This window comes from Camelus dromedarius, chromosome 3 (genome assembly GCF_036321535.1).
Source record: "Camelus dromedarius isolate mCamDro1 chromosome 3, mCamDro1.pat, whole genome shotgun sequence".
Classification (NCBI taxonomy): domain Eukaryota; kingdom Metazoa; phylum Chordata; class Mammalia; order Artiodactyla; family Camelidae; genus Camelus; species Camelus dromedarius.
In genome coordinates this window covers 95,422,267-95,440,723 of record NC_087438.1, presented here as the reverse complement: position 1 = coordinate 95,440,723, position 18,457 = coordinate 95,422,267, and the positions used below count along the sequence as shown (strand labels likewise).

Sequence of the window (18,457 nt, the reverse complement as noted above, 5' to 3'; positions counted from 1 at the left end):
TGGAGAACAGTGACGTAATTGGAAAACAACCACTTGTAACCCTGGGACCTGGTGTTCAAACCCAGAAACCTGCACTCTTAACTGCAGCGCCAGCCTCCGGTTTGTAATCAAGACAGGGGGTGCAGTTCTGCCCCTATACTCAAGTGTGTAACCTTTATTTTTTTTTACTGAAGTATAGTTATTTGACTGACAACATTGTGTTAATTTCCGGTGTACAGCAAGGTGATTCAGATATATATATATATATGTTCTTTTCTGTTATGGTGTATTACAGGATATTGAGTATAGTTCCCTGTGTTAAATAGTAAATCCATGTTGTTTATCTATTTATATATAGCTGCTTGTCTCTGCTAATCCCAAACTCCTAACTTTTCCTTCCCCCATTCCCCCTCCCCTTTGGGAAAATAAGTTTGTTTTCTATGTCTGTGAATCTGTCTCTGTTTTGTAAATAAGTTCACTTGTGTCATAATTTAGATTCCACATATAAGTGATATCAGATAGTATTTGTCTTTCTCTGTCTGACTCAGTTCACTTAGTATGATAATCTCTAGGTCCATTCATGTTGCTGTAAAATGGCAATTTTCATTCTTTTTTATGACTGAGTAGTATTCCATTGTATAAATATACCACAACTTCTTTATCCAGTCATCTGTTGATGGATGTTTAGGTTGCTTCCATGCCTTGGCGACTGTAAACAGTGCTACTGTGAACACTGGGATACATGTATCTTTTCACATTGGAGTTTTCTCCAGATTTATGCCCAGGAGTGGGATTTTTGTATCGTATGATGACTCCTCAGCATTCCTCCACACCCCCACCCCCAGCACTGGGGCACTTGCTGTGTACTGGATATTCAACAGCAAAAGGGACCCACTCCCTACTGGGAAGAAGAAGCTACCTGTGCCTGAAGGCCACCAGCAGCATGAGGATACCAGGGTAGAAGGAAGAGGATGGATCCTGGGCTAGGCAGTTCAGGAAGGTATTCTTGTGTTTGCTCCATTCCAGGCTCTGCCCATCATCTAATTCTGCCCTGAAGAGGGCTCAGCCGGACCTTTTACAGAATGTGCTAACTGCAAACACTCTGAGTGCATTGATCCAGGGCTGCTCTGATTAAGTAATTATGCACAGCGGCACCTAGGAGGGCTGAAGGAGATGAGCTGGAAAGGGCCAGCACCAGGTCTCCATTTCCAAGAGGCCTCTGGCCTGCTCCAGAGAGAATCCAGTCCGGCCCAACACTTTAACTACCTTCAGAGGCACTAAAGTTTAAATTACATTCTCATTGTTTTCATATTAGATTCTGCCCGAGCCTTGAGCTAAGCACTGGTGAGGCTAAGGTCTGGGACAGAGGGTCTGTGTGATTGGGGGGTCATTTTCTCCTTTGATTCTTCAGCTGCAAGATTTTATGAGTTACAAGAACCAACCAGTAATTGGTTCCCGAGCAGAGGTTTACAGCTTGAGTGTCAGATTTGCCATTTTCAAACATCCCCAATGAGGGGTTCAAATGTGGCTTCAGTTAGGAGTTGTAACACAGAGATACACTCACACACACTCTTTGTTAGATATTAACACTCTGAAAAAAGAATTTCTCAAGTCTGTCCCCACCTCTTATTTTTACATCATCTTCTAGGAAGTTTTTTTTTTTTTGAAATAGTTATGTTTCAATTTCTGGTGTACAGCACAGTGTTCTAGTCATGCATATACATACTCGTATTTTTTCATTTAAGGTTATTACAAGATACTAAATATAGTTCCCTGTGCTATACAGAAGAAATTTGTCTTTCACCTGTTTTTATATATAGTAGCTAACATTTGCAAACCTCAAACTCTCAAATTTATCCCTTCCCACTCCCTTTCCCTGGTAATCATAAGATTGTTTACTATGTCTGCAAGTCTGTTTCTATTTTGTAGATGAGTTCATAGTGTCCTCTTTTCTCTTTTTTTCTTTTTTTTTTTTTAAGATTCCACATATGAGATATCATATGGTATTTTTCTTTCTCTTTTTGGCTTACTTAGAATGACAAGCTGTAGATCCATCCATGTTGCTGCAAATGGCAGTATTTTATTCTTTTTTATGGCTGAGTAGTATTCCATTGTATAAATATACCTCAACTTCTTTATCCCGTCATCTGTCAGTGGACATTTAGGTTGCTTCCATGTCTTGGCTATTGTATATAGTGCTGCTATGAACACTGGGGTGCATGTACCTTTTCAAATTAAGAGTTCCTTCCATATATATACCCAGGAGTGGGATTGCTGGATTGTATGGTAAGTCTATTTTTAATTTTTTTGAGGAATCTCCATACTGTTTTCCATAATGGCTGCACCAAACTGCATTCCCACCAGCAGTGTAGGAGGGTTCCCTTTTCTCCACATCCCTCCAGCATTTATCGTTCATGGACTTTTGAATGATGGCCATTCTAACTGGTGTGAGATGATACCTCACTGTAGTTTTGATTCACAATTCTCTGATAATTAACGATATTGAATATTTTTTCGTGTGCCTATTGGCCATTTGTATGTCTTCATTGGAGAACTGCTTGTTTAGGTCTTCTGCCAATTTTCGGATTGGGCTGTTTGTTATTAAGTTGCATGAACTGTTTATATATTCTGGAAATTAAGCCTTTGTCAGTCACGTCATTTGCAAATATTTTCTCCTATTCCATAGGTTGTCATTTTGTTTTGCTTATGGTTTCCTTTGCTGTGCAAAAGCTTTTAAGTTTAATTAGGTCCCACTTGTTAATTTTTTGCTCTCATTTCCATTGCCTGGGTGGACTGCCCTGGGAGAATGTTGCTAAGACTAAAAGTTCTATACCTTGTAATGCTTCCTTACCTTCGCCTGTTCTCATCCTCTGAGAGGAGGGCTTTGCTGAGTGTCATGCCACCCCCAAAGTCAGCAGTAAGCTCAGAACAGCCTGGAATACCAGTCCTGGCCCCTGGGAGCACTTTTTCAAAGCAGCACAGATTTCCCAGCTCATGTCTTTCCCCTTCCAAAACCATTACCTATTTTAAAACTTCCTCAATAGCCCTTGGCTTCGTCTGAAGGAAGACAGAGGAGCTAGGGAAGAAGGGGTGACGGGGTGACGGGCATGGGCAGAGCCAGGCTACTGATACCGATTCAGTTAAGGAGCAGTCCTCTTTCTCCCCTAGGAGCGCTTACCCCCCGGGGCTGCAGTGACCTTGTCACCGCTTGCTGCCCTATGATGTTAGCCACAGGGAACCCTTCTCCCTCTCATGAGCTGGGCCACTTGTGATGGACTCCAGCCTTTGTTGGAACACTCCGCATTCACAGCCAGTCTCACTTAATCCCCCTTAAAGCTTGTGCAGGGGATAGAGAGTGCCTGGGTAGAGAAAGTGATCACATTTTCTTACCAGGGCTCTGCCTTCCATGGAGGCTGCATGTGCCTTATTTATTCTTGCTTATTGCGTTCTGTTTATATTTCCCAAACAGACAGGAGAAGTCCACAGGGAGAACACCAGATTCCCTGGGCCTTCTCTGCCTGAGTGTGGTGTCTTCATGGGGGAGGGAGCTGTCTTCCTGTGCACAGCTGGAGTAATGCAGGGGTGCTGTACTGTTCTCTAATGAAGCCCCAGCAGCAGTGCGTGTGACACATGCTTCTGGGAGCGCAAGAGGAAGGCAGCAGGCGGGAAGCAGTCCTTCCAGAGGACCACTGTTCTCAAACCACAGCTGATCAAGGCGAGAGCCTGACGCGCCCCTCCCTCCTCTGATGCCCCTCTAGCCGCCTCCCCTGCGTCACTGTCAGAGCTTCCTGTACCTGTGAGGGCCTGATGTTTCCATTTTTTTCAACCCAGAGCATGGACCAAGAGTATTAATTGCCTCAGGCAGTCCTGGCTACCCACACGCCAAATCAATCCCAAAAGTTGGTCCAGGGGCAGCCCAGCAAGATAGCAGCCAGAATCCAAGTCCTGTCTCTGCCACTTGATAGCTATTTGACTTGGGGAGTTTATCACCAGTGCGTTCATGTTTTCCTTCAATATGTACATTCTGAACATAAACTATGTACCTGCCCTCACCCTAAGGCTGACAGTGTAGGTGTGGGCAGGTCAGACCAACCCCTCCTGCCACGGAGCTTTCCACTGGAAGGAGGCAGACATATATTATAAGCTGAATCACTTGGACTTGTACTGACCTACCTACAAAATAAGTAAAGGAGAGCTGTCATTCTTTGTATCACAGGCATCTCCTTAGGCTTTTTTAAAAAAAAAGCATAACAATAAAATTCTAACATATTATGCAGACAACTGGGATCTGGGAAGGGGGAACATAAATTTATTGAGTCCCTGCTGTACGCCAGTAGCTGTGAGCTGTTTTACTGATAATCTCTCATTTCATTCCACGCCGCGATGCTATAGGCTCAGCTTTATGATGCCATTTTGCAGATGGACGGGCTGAAGTTGACAAAAGGCAACAAGAGGGCAGTTTTACTGAGTTACGCGCGGAGAGTATGCTTCATGCCAGGAGCCGACTGCATAAGGTGCTGGGCCCCGAAGTCTGAGCCAGACTCAGGGCATGTTTCCTGTTGCTGCAATCTAGAAGGGCAGAGGGACACTGAGCCAGGCGTTCCAGGGGCGGTGAGTGCCAGGGAGGAGCAAGACGCTGGAAGCATATGAAGGGAAAGCTCGCCTAGTCGGGGGGCTGGAGTAGTCGAAGAGGAAATACCTTTAAAGCAAGAGATCTGATGGAGAAATAGGCATTAGCAAGACAGACAGAAGAGGTGGGTTCCAGGGGGAGCCTGTGTGGAAGGGACAGTAAGGGCAGAGTCTGGAGGCCAAGGAGGAGGGGAGAAGAGAGATGGAGGCCACCGTGATCACTAGTGTGGGTGGCCTGGCTGCAGAGGGACTGGGAGCCTGGGAAGTAGCTAAGTGGGAAAAGGACTTGATCAGATGTCCACTTTAGCACAATCACTTTGGCTGCTTGATGCAGAAGGGAAAATGGGGTACAAGACTGGGAGAGTGATTACCGTGGTCCTGGTGGGAGGTCCTGGTGGCAGCATGGGCTGGAATAAAGGCAGTGGTGATAGCACAAAGCAGGGAACGTTTTGTACGAGTCCGAGACGAGCAATCCCAGGAGTTTGCCCTGAGGTTATGAGTGCCTGGCAGTGCCATTCTCTGCTTACAGGAGGGAGATGGGGGTCAGTGGATCTCAGAGATGCCACCAACACAGTAGCCATGCTGGAGTAGACTGAGGTCATGGAAGAAAGATGGGGAGTGACCTGTAGAAACAAAAGGGCAACCATGGAAACACTGAGGAGTAGGATGCTGGGCAGAGACGATCAGGAGGATGAGAGCAATTAAAGTGAGCTGAAGCCAGGCTGGGGGCAGGAGGGGAGAGAAGGGGAGTGGGAGGACAGGAGTGACTGCGCCCACCCACTTGGGAAGGGAAGGCAGCGCAAGGGGGTGGGGTCCTTGCCTTCATGATCGCGCCAGATCCTCTCCCAAGACAGCACCATAGTTCCTGCTGATGAGCTGATGCTTGTGGCCCCACGACCCTGGCTTTGTCCCAGGACGAATAAAGAGACCATCAGAAACCCCGCTCTGGGTTTCTGACAGGAACTGGTTAGATGGAAGGTGGATGTGGCTCTATGCTTTTCTCCACACACAAGTTACTTTTCCCCAGAAAGGAGCTGAGTGTGTGTGGGAGGTACCCCTCCCTTCCCCTCCTCCTGAAGACATGAGTCCTCATTCATGGCTTTAGCGGGGGCAGTGACAGGCACCTGAGGAGGCCAGCACTGGTGGCCCACTGCCAGTCTGTCACAGCCAGGACACCAAGGCAGAGCAGACGACCCCCTGGGCTGCTGTTTGGGATCATTCTTTCCTCTGGGACGTATCTGGCTGCAGGCAGACTGGGCCTGACGGTCTCCTCATTAGCACCACTCGGTTGAGGACACTGTGAGTGAACAGGGCCCACTAACTGAGTGCCTCCCATCTCCATTTCAGCTCTCTGATCTCTCTCTACCCAGGCTGGTGGCATCCTACTTGAGGACTTTTCCCTGAGGGACAGATTTGGTCCTTCCAGACTCCAGTCCCTGTTTTAGAGATGGGCTGAGGAAGTAGATCACAAGTGTTCTCGGTGGCGGGGGGTTGGGAGGGAGCATCGCACACTGAGCCACGTGTACAAATGGGGGGAGGAGCCATGCGAAGCCTGGGGACCTTGGGAAGCCTGTGGGAAATGCAGCCGCCTTCTAAAGATACAGACAACCTGCACTTCTGTCAGGGGCTAGTTAGACAAGACTGACTAGTTTATCCTGCAGTGTGAGATGAGGATTCATTTCCTTTGCAAGTTGACTTGGCAATTTTCTCTGCTCAAAGAATATGTAGACTAGATGGTGTGCACGGCAATCGAAAAGAAAGAGCTGCTGTTAATTCTCCATTTTCAAATGTGAGATGGACTGTAGAGCCTACGTCCTATTCCCCTCAGCCAGACAGACCACATCCTCTCCTGTGTAGAGCTGTGTGCCATTTGAAAAGTCGAAAAAGAGGGCCTTTTGTTCCCCCAAGACTCAGAGTTGGGGCCAATAAGTGTGTTAGTGGGGCCCGGCTCCGGGGGCCCAGTCCTGGTACCCAGCCAAGCCGTCAGCACCTACTCCTCCTCCTGTGTGCACACATGGCTCAGCGCGCGATGCTGGTCCCCACCTTCAGAGGACTTGTGCTCGCCTTCCTCAGCCCATCTCTAAGCGCTGAAGGACAGGCCAGGAGGCACAGGCTCGGATGTCAGGACATGATCGTGAACCTCCCAGAGGGAGAGCTGGGTTCATCCAGAGCCCTCTGTCCAACATTCTGCCGTGACGGAAATGCCCTGCTTCTGTGCTTTCCCGTATGGCTCACTAGCCATTGCTGAGCACCTGGAATGGGATGGGTGCAACTGAGAAACTAGATTTTAACTCTTACTTCATTGTAATTGATTTAAATGAAAACAGCCACATTTGGCGAACGGCAGCTGAGTTGCATAGCATAGGCATCCATGGTCACCTGCGTCCTGTGTGGCCAAAACCAGGTTTGTTTGTTTAGGTCTATTTGTCTTCCTGGCTTTCTGAATGCTGTGAGGTTTGCTGTCAACTTAGCTATAAATCTTCCATTTAAAAATAAAAACAATAGTGGTGGCAATAAAAATCATAGCTGGCACATGCTGAGTCATGGCTGCACACCATGTGCCAAGCACTCTACACACCTGGTCGACTCTGTAGTCACAGGATGACATGGGGAGTTGACAGAGGCACTGAGAGGCTGAGTGGCTTGTTGGGGTCACCAGCCAGTCAGCCGTGAAGCTGGGACTCACCCCAGCGGTGTGACCGCAGAGCTCTTACACTCTGCTGCTGGTACGATGCTCCTCGGTGCCGTTTCCCGGCTGCTGTTCTAAGATACAGTCGTGCCCTGGTTGTTGAAAGCCAGGCAGTGTCTTGAGGTCATTAACAACCTGGATGTAAACATTGGCTACGCACAACCTGAGCTGCTGAGTTTACACCTGGCTCCCACCTGCTGTGAGCGCAGCAGATCAGTGAGAGCAGTGAGGTTGGCCCAGCCTGCGTCTGCTCATCTCCCCTCAGATGGAGGGCGGGAGGGACCCTGCCTGCCTGAGGTCTGGGAAACCTGGCTCTGTTCTCCAGTACCAGCCCCTAGGCTCAGGAGAGATGGGCTTTCCTGAAAGCAGACATGGGCTATAAAAATGAGGAGATCTGCATATTATTTCCTTCTGGAGAGGAGTCATCCCTTTGAGGGCAAAAGCGGGCCGATCGCCTCCGCTGAGTGAGAGCAGGCACCGACTGAAGGCTGGATTGGAGTGTCAGTGAGACCCTCTGCTCATTCATCAGTGGCCCCATGCTTCCAGTGGAGAGCCTGGGGGTTTGCTGGGGTCTCTCTTCACTGACTGATCCCAGCCTTCATCCATGTCTCATCAGCACCACAAGACATTCAGAACTTGGCTCTGCATTGTAATGGTGTTTTGCTTGGTTTGGCAGCCTGACTCCTACTACTGCAGGTTTAGAATTTGGGGAAAGGGACAGTCTTGGGGTTCACTTCTTTGCTGCTTCTTTTCTTTTGGCACATTGGCTGCTCAGGTCTTTATTAAGTCCCTCTCCAGATGCTAACAACTGCTAAACGCATTGCTAGTTTTTCTGCCTCTTGGTAGTGGCCACTGCCTGGACCCTTTGTCAGGAGTCTCAGTACCCAGAATTAGGGTAAAATCAGGGAGCTGGGGCAGGTCAGCTCCCTTCCCTGCACCATTGCCCCTCCTTTGGGAATTTCTCCTCTCAAGTCTTATCTCCATTCTATGAGAACTTCAGCTAGCCTCCACCCACTTCCTCAGCCACGCACCTGGGTTTTCTTGTTCTCAGAGGGAGTATTCGGTGGCCTCGAGTACTCTGTCAAACCCTGAAAGATGAGCTGGAGAGTTACAGATGGGCTGCCAACAGAAAAGACTCTTCCAGGGTGAAGGCATCCATCTGCCCACAAGGGAATGTCGTGTCAGTGTGTCCAAAGGCCAACAAAATATATGTCACATCCACAAATCCGAACTTGGGCTAAAGCAAAATTGAGAGTCACTGTTACTGGGATCTTTTGGTGTCCTGGGCAGCCTTTCCCTAAGAGCATTAGCTATTTCTGAGTGTTAATCTCTTGGCGTGAGTGGAAAATGTGGATCTTTTCTGGCAGACCGCGGTAGCAAGTTTGATCAGGTTAGCGAAAGGGACCCATGATGGTCTTTGGAGGCCGGAGCACAAGTGGGAGGCCACCACAGCTGGCTCTCACGGTCCCGAGGCAGGCCAGGCCCAGCTATGCACAGTGCTGCCTGCCTGGGGTCTCGGCTCTCGCTGTCATGTTCTTTATCTGGAGTAGCAGCATCTTGGGGGCGTTGTCACAGTGGAGGAAGGAGCCCTGTCCTGGCTGCAGAGGGAAGTCTGTTTGGAGCACGGCTTTGCTGGGGGCATCACATGCTGAGGGCAGAGAGCTCACAGGAGGAGAAAACCCAAGGGCTCACTATTTGTGCCCTCTGCTTTTTTCCAGCCTGCACAGACAAGGACCTGAGGAACCTCGCTTCCCGGCTGAAAGACTGGTTTGGCGCCCTTCACGAGGATGCTGACAGGGCCATCAAGCCCACTGGCTCTGGTGCAGCGCAAGGCAGTAAGATGGCTTCGCTCTTCTAGTTGATTTCACTGTAAACACCACGTGTCCTCAGTTACTGGACATTGGTGACTTCACAGGAGCATTTGGGGGGTGGGGGCGGGCAGGAAACACCAGGGTCCCTGTGTGCACAGACTGTGCGGGCTGTTCCATGGCCTTCCTTCACAGCATGCTGGGGCTGTCTGTCTCTGTTGCTGAGAAACTAGTATTCTCCTTTGTAACAGCAACAAAAAATCTCAGTATATAGATACAACGTAATTTGCATCATTAGACCTTTATTTTGGAGCTTGAAGGTTGTCCCTAACTTTCAGCTATTATAAGCAACGCTGTAGCAAACATATTTGATAATTTATCTCTCAGAACATTAGTCAGAGTGCATTTTGTCCATTACTGACTTGGCAGAGACAATGCTCAGAGCCTCTTCATACGCTGGAGAAGCTCAGAGTGGGTCTGGATGTTTGCACTTTGATGGAGTCTCTCACTGCCTTTAACCCAAAGGTCACGAGCGGTGAGCCCCTCCACCCCGTGGCTGATGGGCACAGAGTGACGTACTCAGCAGTGCAATTGTTCAGATACACAGAGCCTTGCCACGGCCTTTTCTACAGAGCACTTCTTATGCTGTGACAGAGTGATATCAAAACACGTGTTGTTTAAAGCATAGAGTATTGCATCCCATCTTTGATCCCGCATGTGTCCTGACAGGATTTCTGAACGTGATATGCTCCTGGACTGAATTAAATAGGTAAGAAGTGCCACTGGCAACTTGAGGGACCCAGGGACCCAGGGGTTAACCAGCATCTGGTCTTCAGCCTAAACTAGAATGAACTTCCTAATTTTTTGGTTATTCTTTGCTGTTCATGGCCATTTAGAGATATTAGTAGAGAATATTCAACTAGGGGACACTTCTTTTACCAGTTTGGATCTTTAACCTTAGTGGAAAGATAAAGATTCTGGGGGAGCAAATGTTAAGTGTCCAAAAAGTAGGTCCTGGTGGTTTTATCTGTGGAAAGGGGAACATAAAATGGTTGCTTTCCATTCTTTCCAAAGGCCTCCTTGGGGGTGTGTGGACAGTTAATTCACCGCTTTTCCCTGGGTTCCTCCAGGAGCTGCTGAGCCCCTGGGCTTTCTGAGCAACCTTTCAGTGAAGGGCAGATTGATAAGGAAGAGCTGCTTCCTGCAGCCTCCAGTCCCAGGAGACTCCTTCTGATTGCTGGGGAGCCTGCAAAAAATCTGCCTTTGGGCACAAGCAAATGGAGTCCCCCGAAGAGGTTTTCGGGTTTGATGTCCTGAAGCAGCTGGATTGAAGGGGGCCACCACCTACCTTCATTTCACTGCCATCCTTTATATGGTAGTTTCCTTTGTTTTGGTTTTTCAAATAATTTTTTTCCTGAAATATAAAAGTATAGTTTGTGGTACCGTCACAGTCCTCTGTACTCACCACGCTGGGACCCTTCCTGTCAGGCATACCCTGTTGTAAGCAAGTTTGGCAAATGAACCCACATTTACATTACAGATAAATTCATATTAGGGATTTTTTCCCTTTAGAACATAATTTCCTCAAATGCTGATTTCTGTTTTAGTGCATTTTAAATTCTTTCATTTTAAAACTCACAACAGCTACCAGCTATGCTGGTAGAGTGCTGCTCAGACCACGAGCGGAGGGGAGAAGCATCAGGGGAGGAGACGGGGGAGGGGCTGGGCCTCCTTTTGGGGCAGAGTCAGGGAGCAGGCTCGGTGGCAGCTGAGATGTGTCCTTCCCTCGGCAGGGTTCGACACCAGCATCCTGCCCATCTGCAAGGACTCCCTGGGCTGGATGTTCAACAAGTTGGACATGAACTACGACCTCCTGCTTGACCACGCAGAGATCAACGCCATGTACCTGGATAAGTACGAGCCCTGTATCAAGCCGCTCTTCAACTCCTGTGACTCCTTCAAGGACGGCAAGCTCTCTAACAATGAGTGGTGCTACTGCTTCCAGAAGCCTGGAGGTAAGGCCCAGGGGCTGGGCTGGCCATTCAGGAGGCCTCCTCTTCGTAGTCCATTAGAAAGAAAGACGGACACACTGACAGAGACACTGGTCGCCTCTTCCTCCTCCATTAGGTAGACAGGTAGGTAGATACATAGAAAGGAAGGAAGGAAGAAAGAACAAACGTACGTAAGTCATACTTCCATGTCCATGGGCTGAATCACAACTTCACAAGCTAACAGATGGTTGTTCCACTCTGTCTGGCATTATGGAAGGGCAAAAGTGGCCAGATTTATGCATTCACCAATCTTTCTTCCACCTTTGATCATTGTGATTAAGCAAAAGGATGAATGAGTAGCAACCACTGATCCTAAGAGTCAATCAGTGTCTATCAAGTGCAGAGACGTCTGTTGGGGAAATCAGATTCCTAAGTTAATTCAGATGTTTTGGGAAATTTTATAAGCATAGGCAGCAACCTAGAAAGGTATGCAGGACTCTGAGTGCATTCATCTTAAAATGAAATTTGAATTTTTTTGAGGAAACTGGAACCCAGCATACTCCCTGAATTGGGGAGATAAAGGTGATTCTGAGGAAACTCAGGTAGACAGGCTATAGCTCAGTGGTAAGAGTGCATGGCTAGCATGCTGGAGGGCCTGGGTTCGATCCTCCCGTGAGAGAGAGGCAGAGAGGCAGGCAGCACTTCCTTGGACACCTGCTGAGAGGGCAAGCTACCCAGAAACATCCCAGGTGGCCAGGGAGTCGGCGCTGTCTCCTGGTCAAGGCAGAATCGGGCATTATACCTCCAGGTGAAGAATGAGCCTCAACCTTGAACCCTGAGGATAAAACCATACAATTCTGTATGATCTCAAGCCCCAAGCTCACTAGGCTTAATGCTGAGCCACTATCAGCATTTCTGTTGAAGTAAAAAACACAGCTGTTATTTAACATTGATTTGGAAGGAACAGCTGATGTGATTAGAAAAGGGAAAGATACGAGGTATAAAAACTGAAGAGAAAAAATTATCACCATTTGCAGATAATATGGACTGCACACCTGAAAAATTCAAGGAAACCAACCAGAGTAACTATCATAAATAAAATGAGAATTTAGTAAGGTGGCCAGGAACAAATTTAGTATTGAAACAACCACCAGTGAGGAAATACAATGGGAAAAAAATGGATTTCGTTTATGCTGGTATAACAGTCAACACCAGGGCAGTGTATCTGAGAACAAAACTTGTAGCTCCACTGGTTTACAGGCAGACCCTGTGCTGGGATAAAAGGGCTCAATAGTGTAGCGCTGTCAACTCTCTCTAGATTCATCTAATTCTTCCCTTTAGTGGTGATGTAATCTTTTTGCCTGGAAGCCAAAAGGATTCTTTACCTTTCAAGAACATAAATTTCCTAGGACATATCTTAGTTTTGCTCATCCTGGTTGCTGTCACTTTTTCCTGAGACACAGTGTGTTCCTTTGAGCTCTAGAATTAAAACTTTAATCTTAAAAGCACCAGTAATATGGATGTCTCAGCTCAGTTTTGCTGCTTCAGGTATATCTTTCCTTCTTTATTGCTTAACTTTCCTCCTTATGTCATTTATATCCCTGAGTGCGTCTCTGCCTTATAAAGTCTTTTTTTCATTAGAATCCTTGCTTTCTTGGAAAAAATCTTTGGCAAATATTGTCCTCTGCTTAGCAGCAAACGGTTTCTGCTGTGAATTTTTCATCTGCAGTTTTCTCTTGCAGCATTTTTAGTAGGTCTCAGTCTTGATTCATTTCCCCTTATCTTTCAATAAGTAGCGTTTTAAAAATGACTATACGACAACTTGAGAAAGGGCCTGACAATTAGAAACTTCATACTAAACAGACACCTTGCTCACAGGAATGACTGGGACGTTCCTTCTGCGCAGTGACAGAGATGAGCATTTCCATTTGTAACTGGTTGGTGTAAACACGTAAGACAGTTCTAATACACGGTCTAGTGCAGCCTAAGAATTCAATCACTGCTCATTATTTGTCATAGCAAGTGCTACCTTTAATCATTTTAAATCCTGAAGGCAACAAAATATACTCGATAGCCGGATTCTCTCAAGGAACAAGCAGCGAGACCAGGCGGCACTGTGAAAGCCCCAGGGTAACAGATGTAAATGGGTGCTCAGGTGCTTCCTCCAGGTTCCACACCTGCAGGTACAGAGATGGTATAAGTGTCTGGAGAATCTGAATTCATGGTCTGCGCTGGAGGACCGTGAGCCAACAGGGCCTCCTAGAGCCACAGCCTCGGCAAAGGTGAGTCATGGTAAAACTCCAGACTCGAGGTCACCTTTCTTCTTGCCTGGAGGGGAAGGAACCAGGGTAGCACACACTTGCCTATGCGCTGCTTAGCCACGCGGCTCCTACTGTATCAGTCTTTCACTTGAGAACTGCCAGTTTGGAGCTCGTCCATAGCAACATGTGCTTGATACCTGAGGGCGTGGAGGATGAGAGCTACAGAGACCGGCTGCAGCCACTCAGCTAGGAAGCGGCAGAGCCCGGCGTCAAGGTCTCACTCTTCTGTCCTCACTGTCTCTCTAGGTCTCTTCTGTCCCTTCAGAGTCGTCCCCTGAAGCCCTCTGTTTTACTTTCTTGGGGTGTGAGGGCTAAAGTGGGCATTCTAATCCTCTTTCTAAACTGCAGCAAGACTGGAGGGTGATTAAATATTTTTCCAAGTCTTTGGATTCAGTACACGTGCCCTCTAGTTTAAAGCTTTGGTCCTAGTTCTCAGCTCATAGAAATCTTAGCTGATAACAGACTTTCTGCTTTAGGTAAGGAAGTAAAGCATCAAATCACCTAGAGACACTTGTTATTTGCTTGTCTTGCTGGTGGGGAGAAAGATTCCTGTACAGTGCAAGTAGCCCACAAATACTATTTTGATACTTAATACTTACAGCACCAGGTACTTGTGTACCTACGTATTTAAGATTTCTTAAACTTAGTAACACCAATGTCCTGAATCTGTTTTGCCGCACAGTAATAATAGCACATGGAGTAATTCCACTCCCAGGTGTGTCATTGTGTACATTTCACGTCAAGAGTGAAGCCAATCATTAGAGATTATATCCCTTACCATCTGGAAACTGACTTACATAAATTATTTTTAGGTCTCCCTTGCCAGAATGAAATGAACAGGATTCAGAAGTTGAGCAAAGGGAAAAGCCTGTTGGGTAAGTGCCATTTCTTGACACTCATTTAGACAACTAATTAAACCATCCATGTCTCTTGTAATATTGAGCACAGCAATGGTTATTCAGTTAGGGACTAGTGTTTCGTGAAAGAAATTCCCCGTCTTACCCCACATAGGGCTCTTCCAGGAAGCTGGTGATGTGCCCTAGGCAGCTGGACAGAACCCGAGGCCCAGGTAACTAGCTGAGAAGTGCTGCAGGCTCCATCAGCCGGACAGCATTCAGAGGTCACCTGTGAGCCGGTTGCCTGGGTGGACACTGAGCCCCATCTCTACTGCTCACTCCTCCCTGGCCTTGGGCTCCAATGGACCTTGACTTTTTCTTTTTTCAAGTACACCCAATAGATAAAAGAGCTTCCTACATTCCCCAGATCAAGTTGTACATTCAAGGAGGAAGATAAGCTGATTTCCTTCTAAATTTATCAGACAGGGTCCAAGGACTTGAGCGTACTTAAAGACATTTCTGTTTCATGTGCGTGATCCCTGGACTCTGGCTCCATGTTCCTCCTGTTATCTTTGTCCAGATGTTGAGGCAGAAGCAAGTGGGTTGTGTGAGTATGTTTTTCCCTGACATGCTGCCCTGTAGCCGAGGTAAAGGTCCCTTTAGCCCCACACCCTCCTTCCTGCAGGACTCACCTGTGGTTGTGGCACTCAGACCATGCCATTGCCGACACAGTAGGGGAACCTTATCTGTTGCTCTAAAAAGAGCCTGCATTGCTTCCCTTGCTTTTTAAAAAGAGAGCTGGCAACTGCAACACAATAATTCAATTATTCTTGTTCCACATTCAGAAGCAGGTGCACCCCCTAAACAGCTGCCATTTCAGGTGTTTATCATCTATTTATTTACCTGAAGGAAACGGGCAAGTTTTTGCAGATTGTCAAATACAGATGGTCTGTGACCTCTGGCTGTTCACTTTGAGTTTTGGGTCACCTACTTTTGAAAATTACTTATTATTTCCCTGGCTTGCCTCACACTTTCCACTTCTGATAACACCCTTTTCAACTCAACTCAGAAAGAGCTCCAGAGTTGTGATTTTGACCTGTCTGGGTGTCGGTTCTTCTCCAGTGTTTTTTAAAAACAAACATCCTTCTGGTTCTCCCTTCCATACGGCTTTCCAGTGCAAGGACTCGGGCCTACTGCTCCATTAATAATGAATGAGGTACTGTAACGGATGTGGTCTGAGACTAGAAGATGACTTTTTTTTCCCCAGCACAAATCAATGAAAGGCCTACCTTTGTCTGACTAGGCATTATCACATCTCCCCACATAGGGAGATTACGCTAGCTGACTCATAAAAATACCATTTATACTATCTGCTTACAAGGTATTTTTTACATGAGAAAATTAATATAACTGATTCTAATTTGTTATTTCTCATTTTATTTTCTGAGTCTGAATGCCCCTGAATATACATTCATAATTACTGCCTTAGAAAAAAATGGTAATTCTATTACATTATAGATAGAGTAGCACCTGCTTCTTACCAACCTGGAGGCTCAACCCAGCATGCATTTTTTTGTGTCTATTAAGTACTATTGTTTTCCAGCTGCAGGGCGAGGAGGAGGACCAGCGTTTCCCCAGCTTTTTACTTGTCCATCTTTGCAGAGCTTGACTGGCAATCTGTTAACAAATCTGCCTTTTGGTTACTGAAGGCATTTTTTTTCCTTCCTCCTATTTCTGCAGACTGGAGGTGCTGTGCACTGGCTGAGTTTCTAAGTTAGAGTGTGGGCACCACTTCTAATTGTGGCATTAGCAGACTTGACTTACCTGTCCCTTAGGAGTGGTTTTCTTGGGACAACTTCTGATCCTTGATCTCTGAGAGCCTTGTCATCTTGGAATAGCCTGGTGAACAGTGAGTAGTTGGTAGAATCAGCTGGATCTGTGGTTACTGCCTCCCCTATTTCATAAAATAAAAAGTAAATTTAAAAACAGTCACTCTAAAAAAACACACAAATTTAGAGAGTAGAAAACCAGAGTGGAAGCAGAAACCTCCATCTTCACATGGGGTGAGGTAGACAGTGTTACTACTCAGGTCACACTAAGGAGAGTTCTCCCGCAGTACATGAGCTCACAAACACATGCACACACCCAAAGAAAAATTAAAACTAAAAACTCATAAATGCTACTACCTACAGTTGAGTGAGGATCAGATTGGTAACACTGGTTTAAGCACAGGGAATACTGTCTTCAAAGCTGAGAGGAAATCACTTTGCACCTAGATATTTATTTCCATGATCACATGACAGAGATATTCTCAAACTAAAGACGCATGGCCCAGACTTGAAACGCATCACTGAAGCCTGTGATACTCAGAAAACAAATGATCCCAGAATTATTATTGAGATGCAATTGTGGAAAGGAAAAAGGCATACTGCTAAATCTTAATAAACATCAACTATACAAATAAATGTTTTGCTAATAAGCTAGAATTAAAATTTCATACTGTAGGGGGCAGTGAGAAAACTGTGTTGAGTTTCTGGTTAACTTTAGCTCTTAGGGGAAAAAATAGGCTTCTCTGCATATTTTAAGGTAACAACAAAAATATTGGAAATAGAATATACAGCTTTTAAACTTATGGAAGAAAACCATGGAATAAAGAATACTTGACCATTTCAACAAAGAGCAGGAAAGGAAGAAACAGTAAATACAAAATACAGTGGTAGAAATAAAAACATACCTGTAATCACAATAAATGTGAATGGGCTAAAAGTCAATTATTATGAGACAGACTATTAAAATCTGACAAAAGCAAATTGTTTTGAATTCTCAAAAGAAAGGGGGAATATCATCTTGCTAAAACATTTTTTACCATATAATGTTTTGTATTAAAATTATAGGTATTCTAATTAATGACAACAGAATTGCAAGGAAGAATTGTCATATTTACAACCCAATCAGAGACTTCACTGTAACCTCTTGAAACTTACAGTTCAAGTAGACAAAAAAAGTAACATAATTAGTATTCTTATACATGTAGTCCTGTGTACACAGGCATAGAATATAGTCCTTTCAAAGACACATTAATATGTCATGGATTATACCACAAAAGACAACTAAAACTAAAATATATCTCAAAAAAGTATCATAGCTCATATTCACTCTCTACAACACAATAAAAGTAGAAGATTACCCAAAGGCAAGAAAAAAATAAGTCATCCAAATTGAAAAAAGAGGAGTAAAAAGTTTCTTTGTCCGGAGATGAAACGATTTAACCAAGGGGGTGAAAGATCGCCACACTAAAAACTGCAGACACTGATGAAAAGAATCCCATGTTCATGGATTAGAGGAGTTAATACTGTTAAAATGTCCAAACTACCCAAAGCCATCTATAGATTCAATGCAATCAGTGGCATTGTTTTTCTTTTACTGAAGCAGGAAACACAATCCTAAAATTTATGTGGAACTACAGAAGACCCCAAATAGTCAAAGCAATCCTAAGAAAGAACAGTTCCGAATTTCCAGCTATAACATAAGCGACAGTCATCACAGCGGTGTGGTACTGGCATAAGAACAGACACACAGGCCCATGGGACGGAACAGAGAGCTCAGAAACAAACCCATACAGGTAAAATCAATATATTCAAAAGACAGCCTCTTCAATAAAGGGTGCTGGGAAAATTGGATATTTACATACGGAAGAATGAAACTAAACTCCTAATTTGCACCACTCACAAAAATTAATGGATCAAAGACTAGAAAGCATAAAACTCCTAGAAGAAAACAGGAAAAAAATCTCTTGACATGGGCCCTGGCAGTGATTTTTTGCATATGACACCTAAAGCAGAAGCAACAAGACAAATGGACTTATTTACAAAACAGAAACAGATTCACATAGAAAACAAACTTATGGTTATCGGCAGGGAGGGGGTGGGAAGGGATAAATTGGGAGTTTGAGATTTGCAGATACTGACTAATATATATATAAAACAGGTAAACAACAAGTTTATACTGTACAGCACAGGGAACTCTATTCAATATCTTGTAGTAACTTGTGAAAAAGGATATGAAAGCAAATCTATGTATGTGCATGTATGAGTGAAGCATTGTGCTGTACACCAGAAATTGACACATTGTAAACTGACTATACTTCAATAAATATACACAAAATAAATAACTGGGACTATGTAAAATTTAAAAGCTTCTGCAG

At 45.5% G+C, this 18,457-nt stretch overlaps 1 protein-coding gene and 1 long non-coding RNA gene across 2 annotated transcripts in view; one reads left to right on the top strand and one right to left on the bottom strand.

Annotated features, from left to right (window-relative positions):
- SPOCK1 (SPARC (osteonectin), cwcv and kazal like domains proteoglycan 1) overlaps positions 1-18,457 on the top strand; it is a 470,147-nt gene that overhangs the window by 446,195 nt on the left and 5,495 nt on the right. Inside the window, exons 7-9 of the mRNA XM_031449094.2 lie at positions 9,016-9,132; positions 10,899-11,120; positions 14,230-14,292. Of these exons, the coding sequence (XP_031304954.1) occupies positions 9,016-9,132; positions 10,899-11,120; positions 14,230-14,292 (402 nt within the window). The remainder of the gene's footprint in view (positions 1-9,015; positions 9,133-10,898; positions 11,121-14,229; positions 14,293-18,457) is intronic.
- The window catches only part of LOC116152281 (uncharacterized), a 129,608-nt gene continuing 122,282 nt past the window's right edge, over positions 11,132-18,457 (bottom strand). Inside the window, exons 3-4 of the long non-coding RNA XR_004135879.2 lie at positions 16,078-16,207; positions 11,132-11,223 (exon numbers count right to left, since the gene is read on the bottom strand). This is a non-coding gene — a long non-coding RNA (uncharacterized LOC116152281). The remainder of the gene's footprint in view (positions 11,224-16,077; positions 16,208-18,457) is intronic.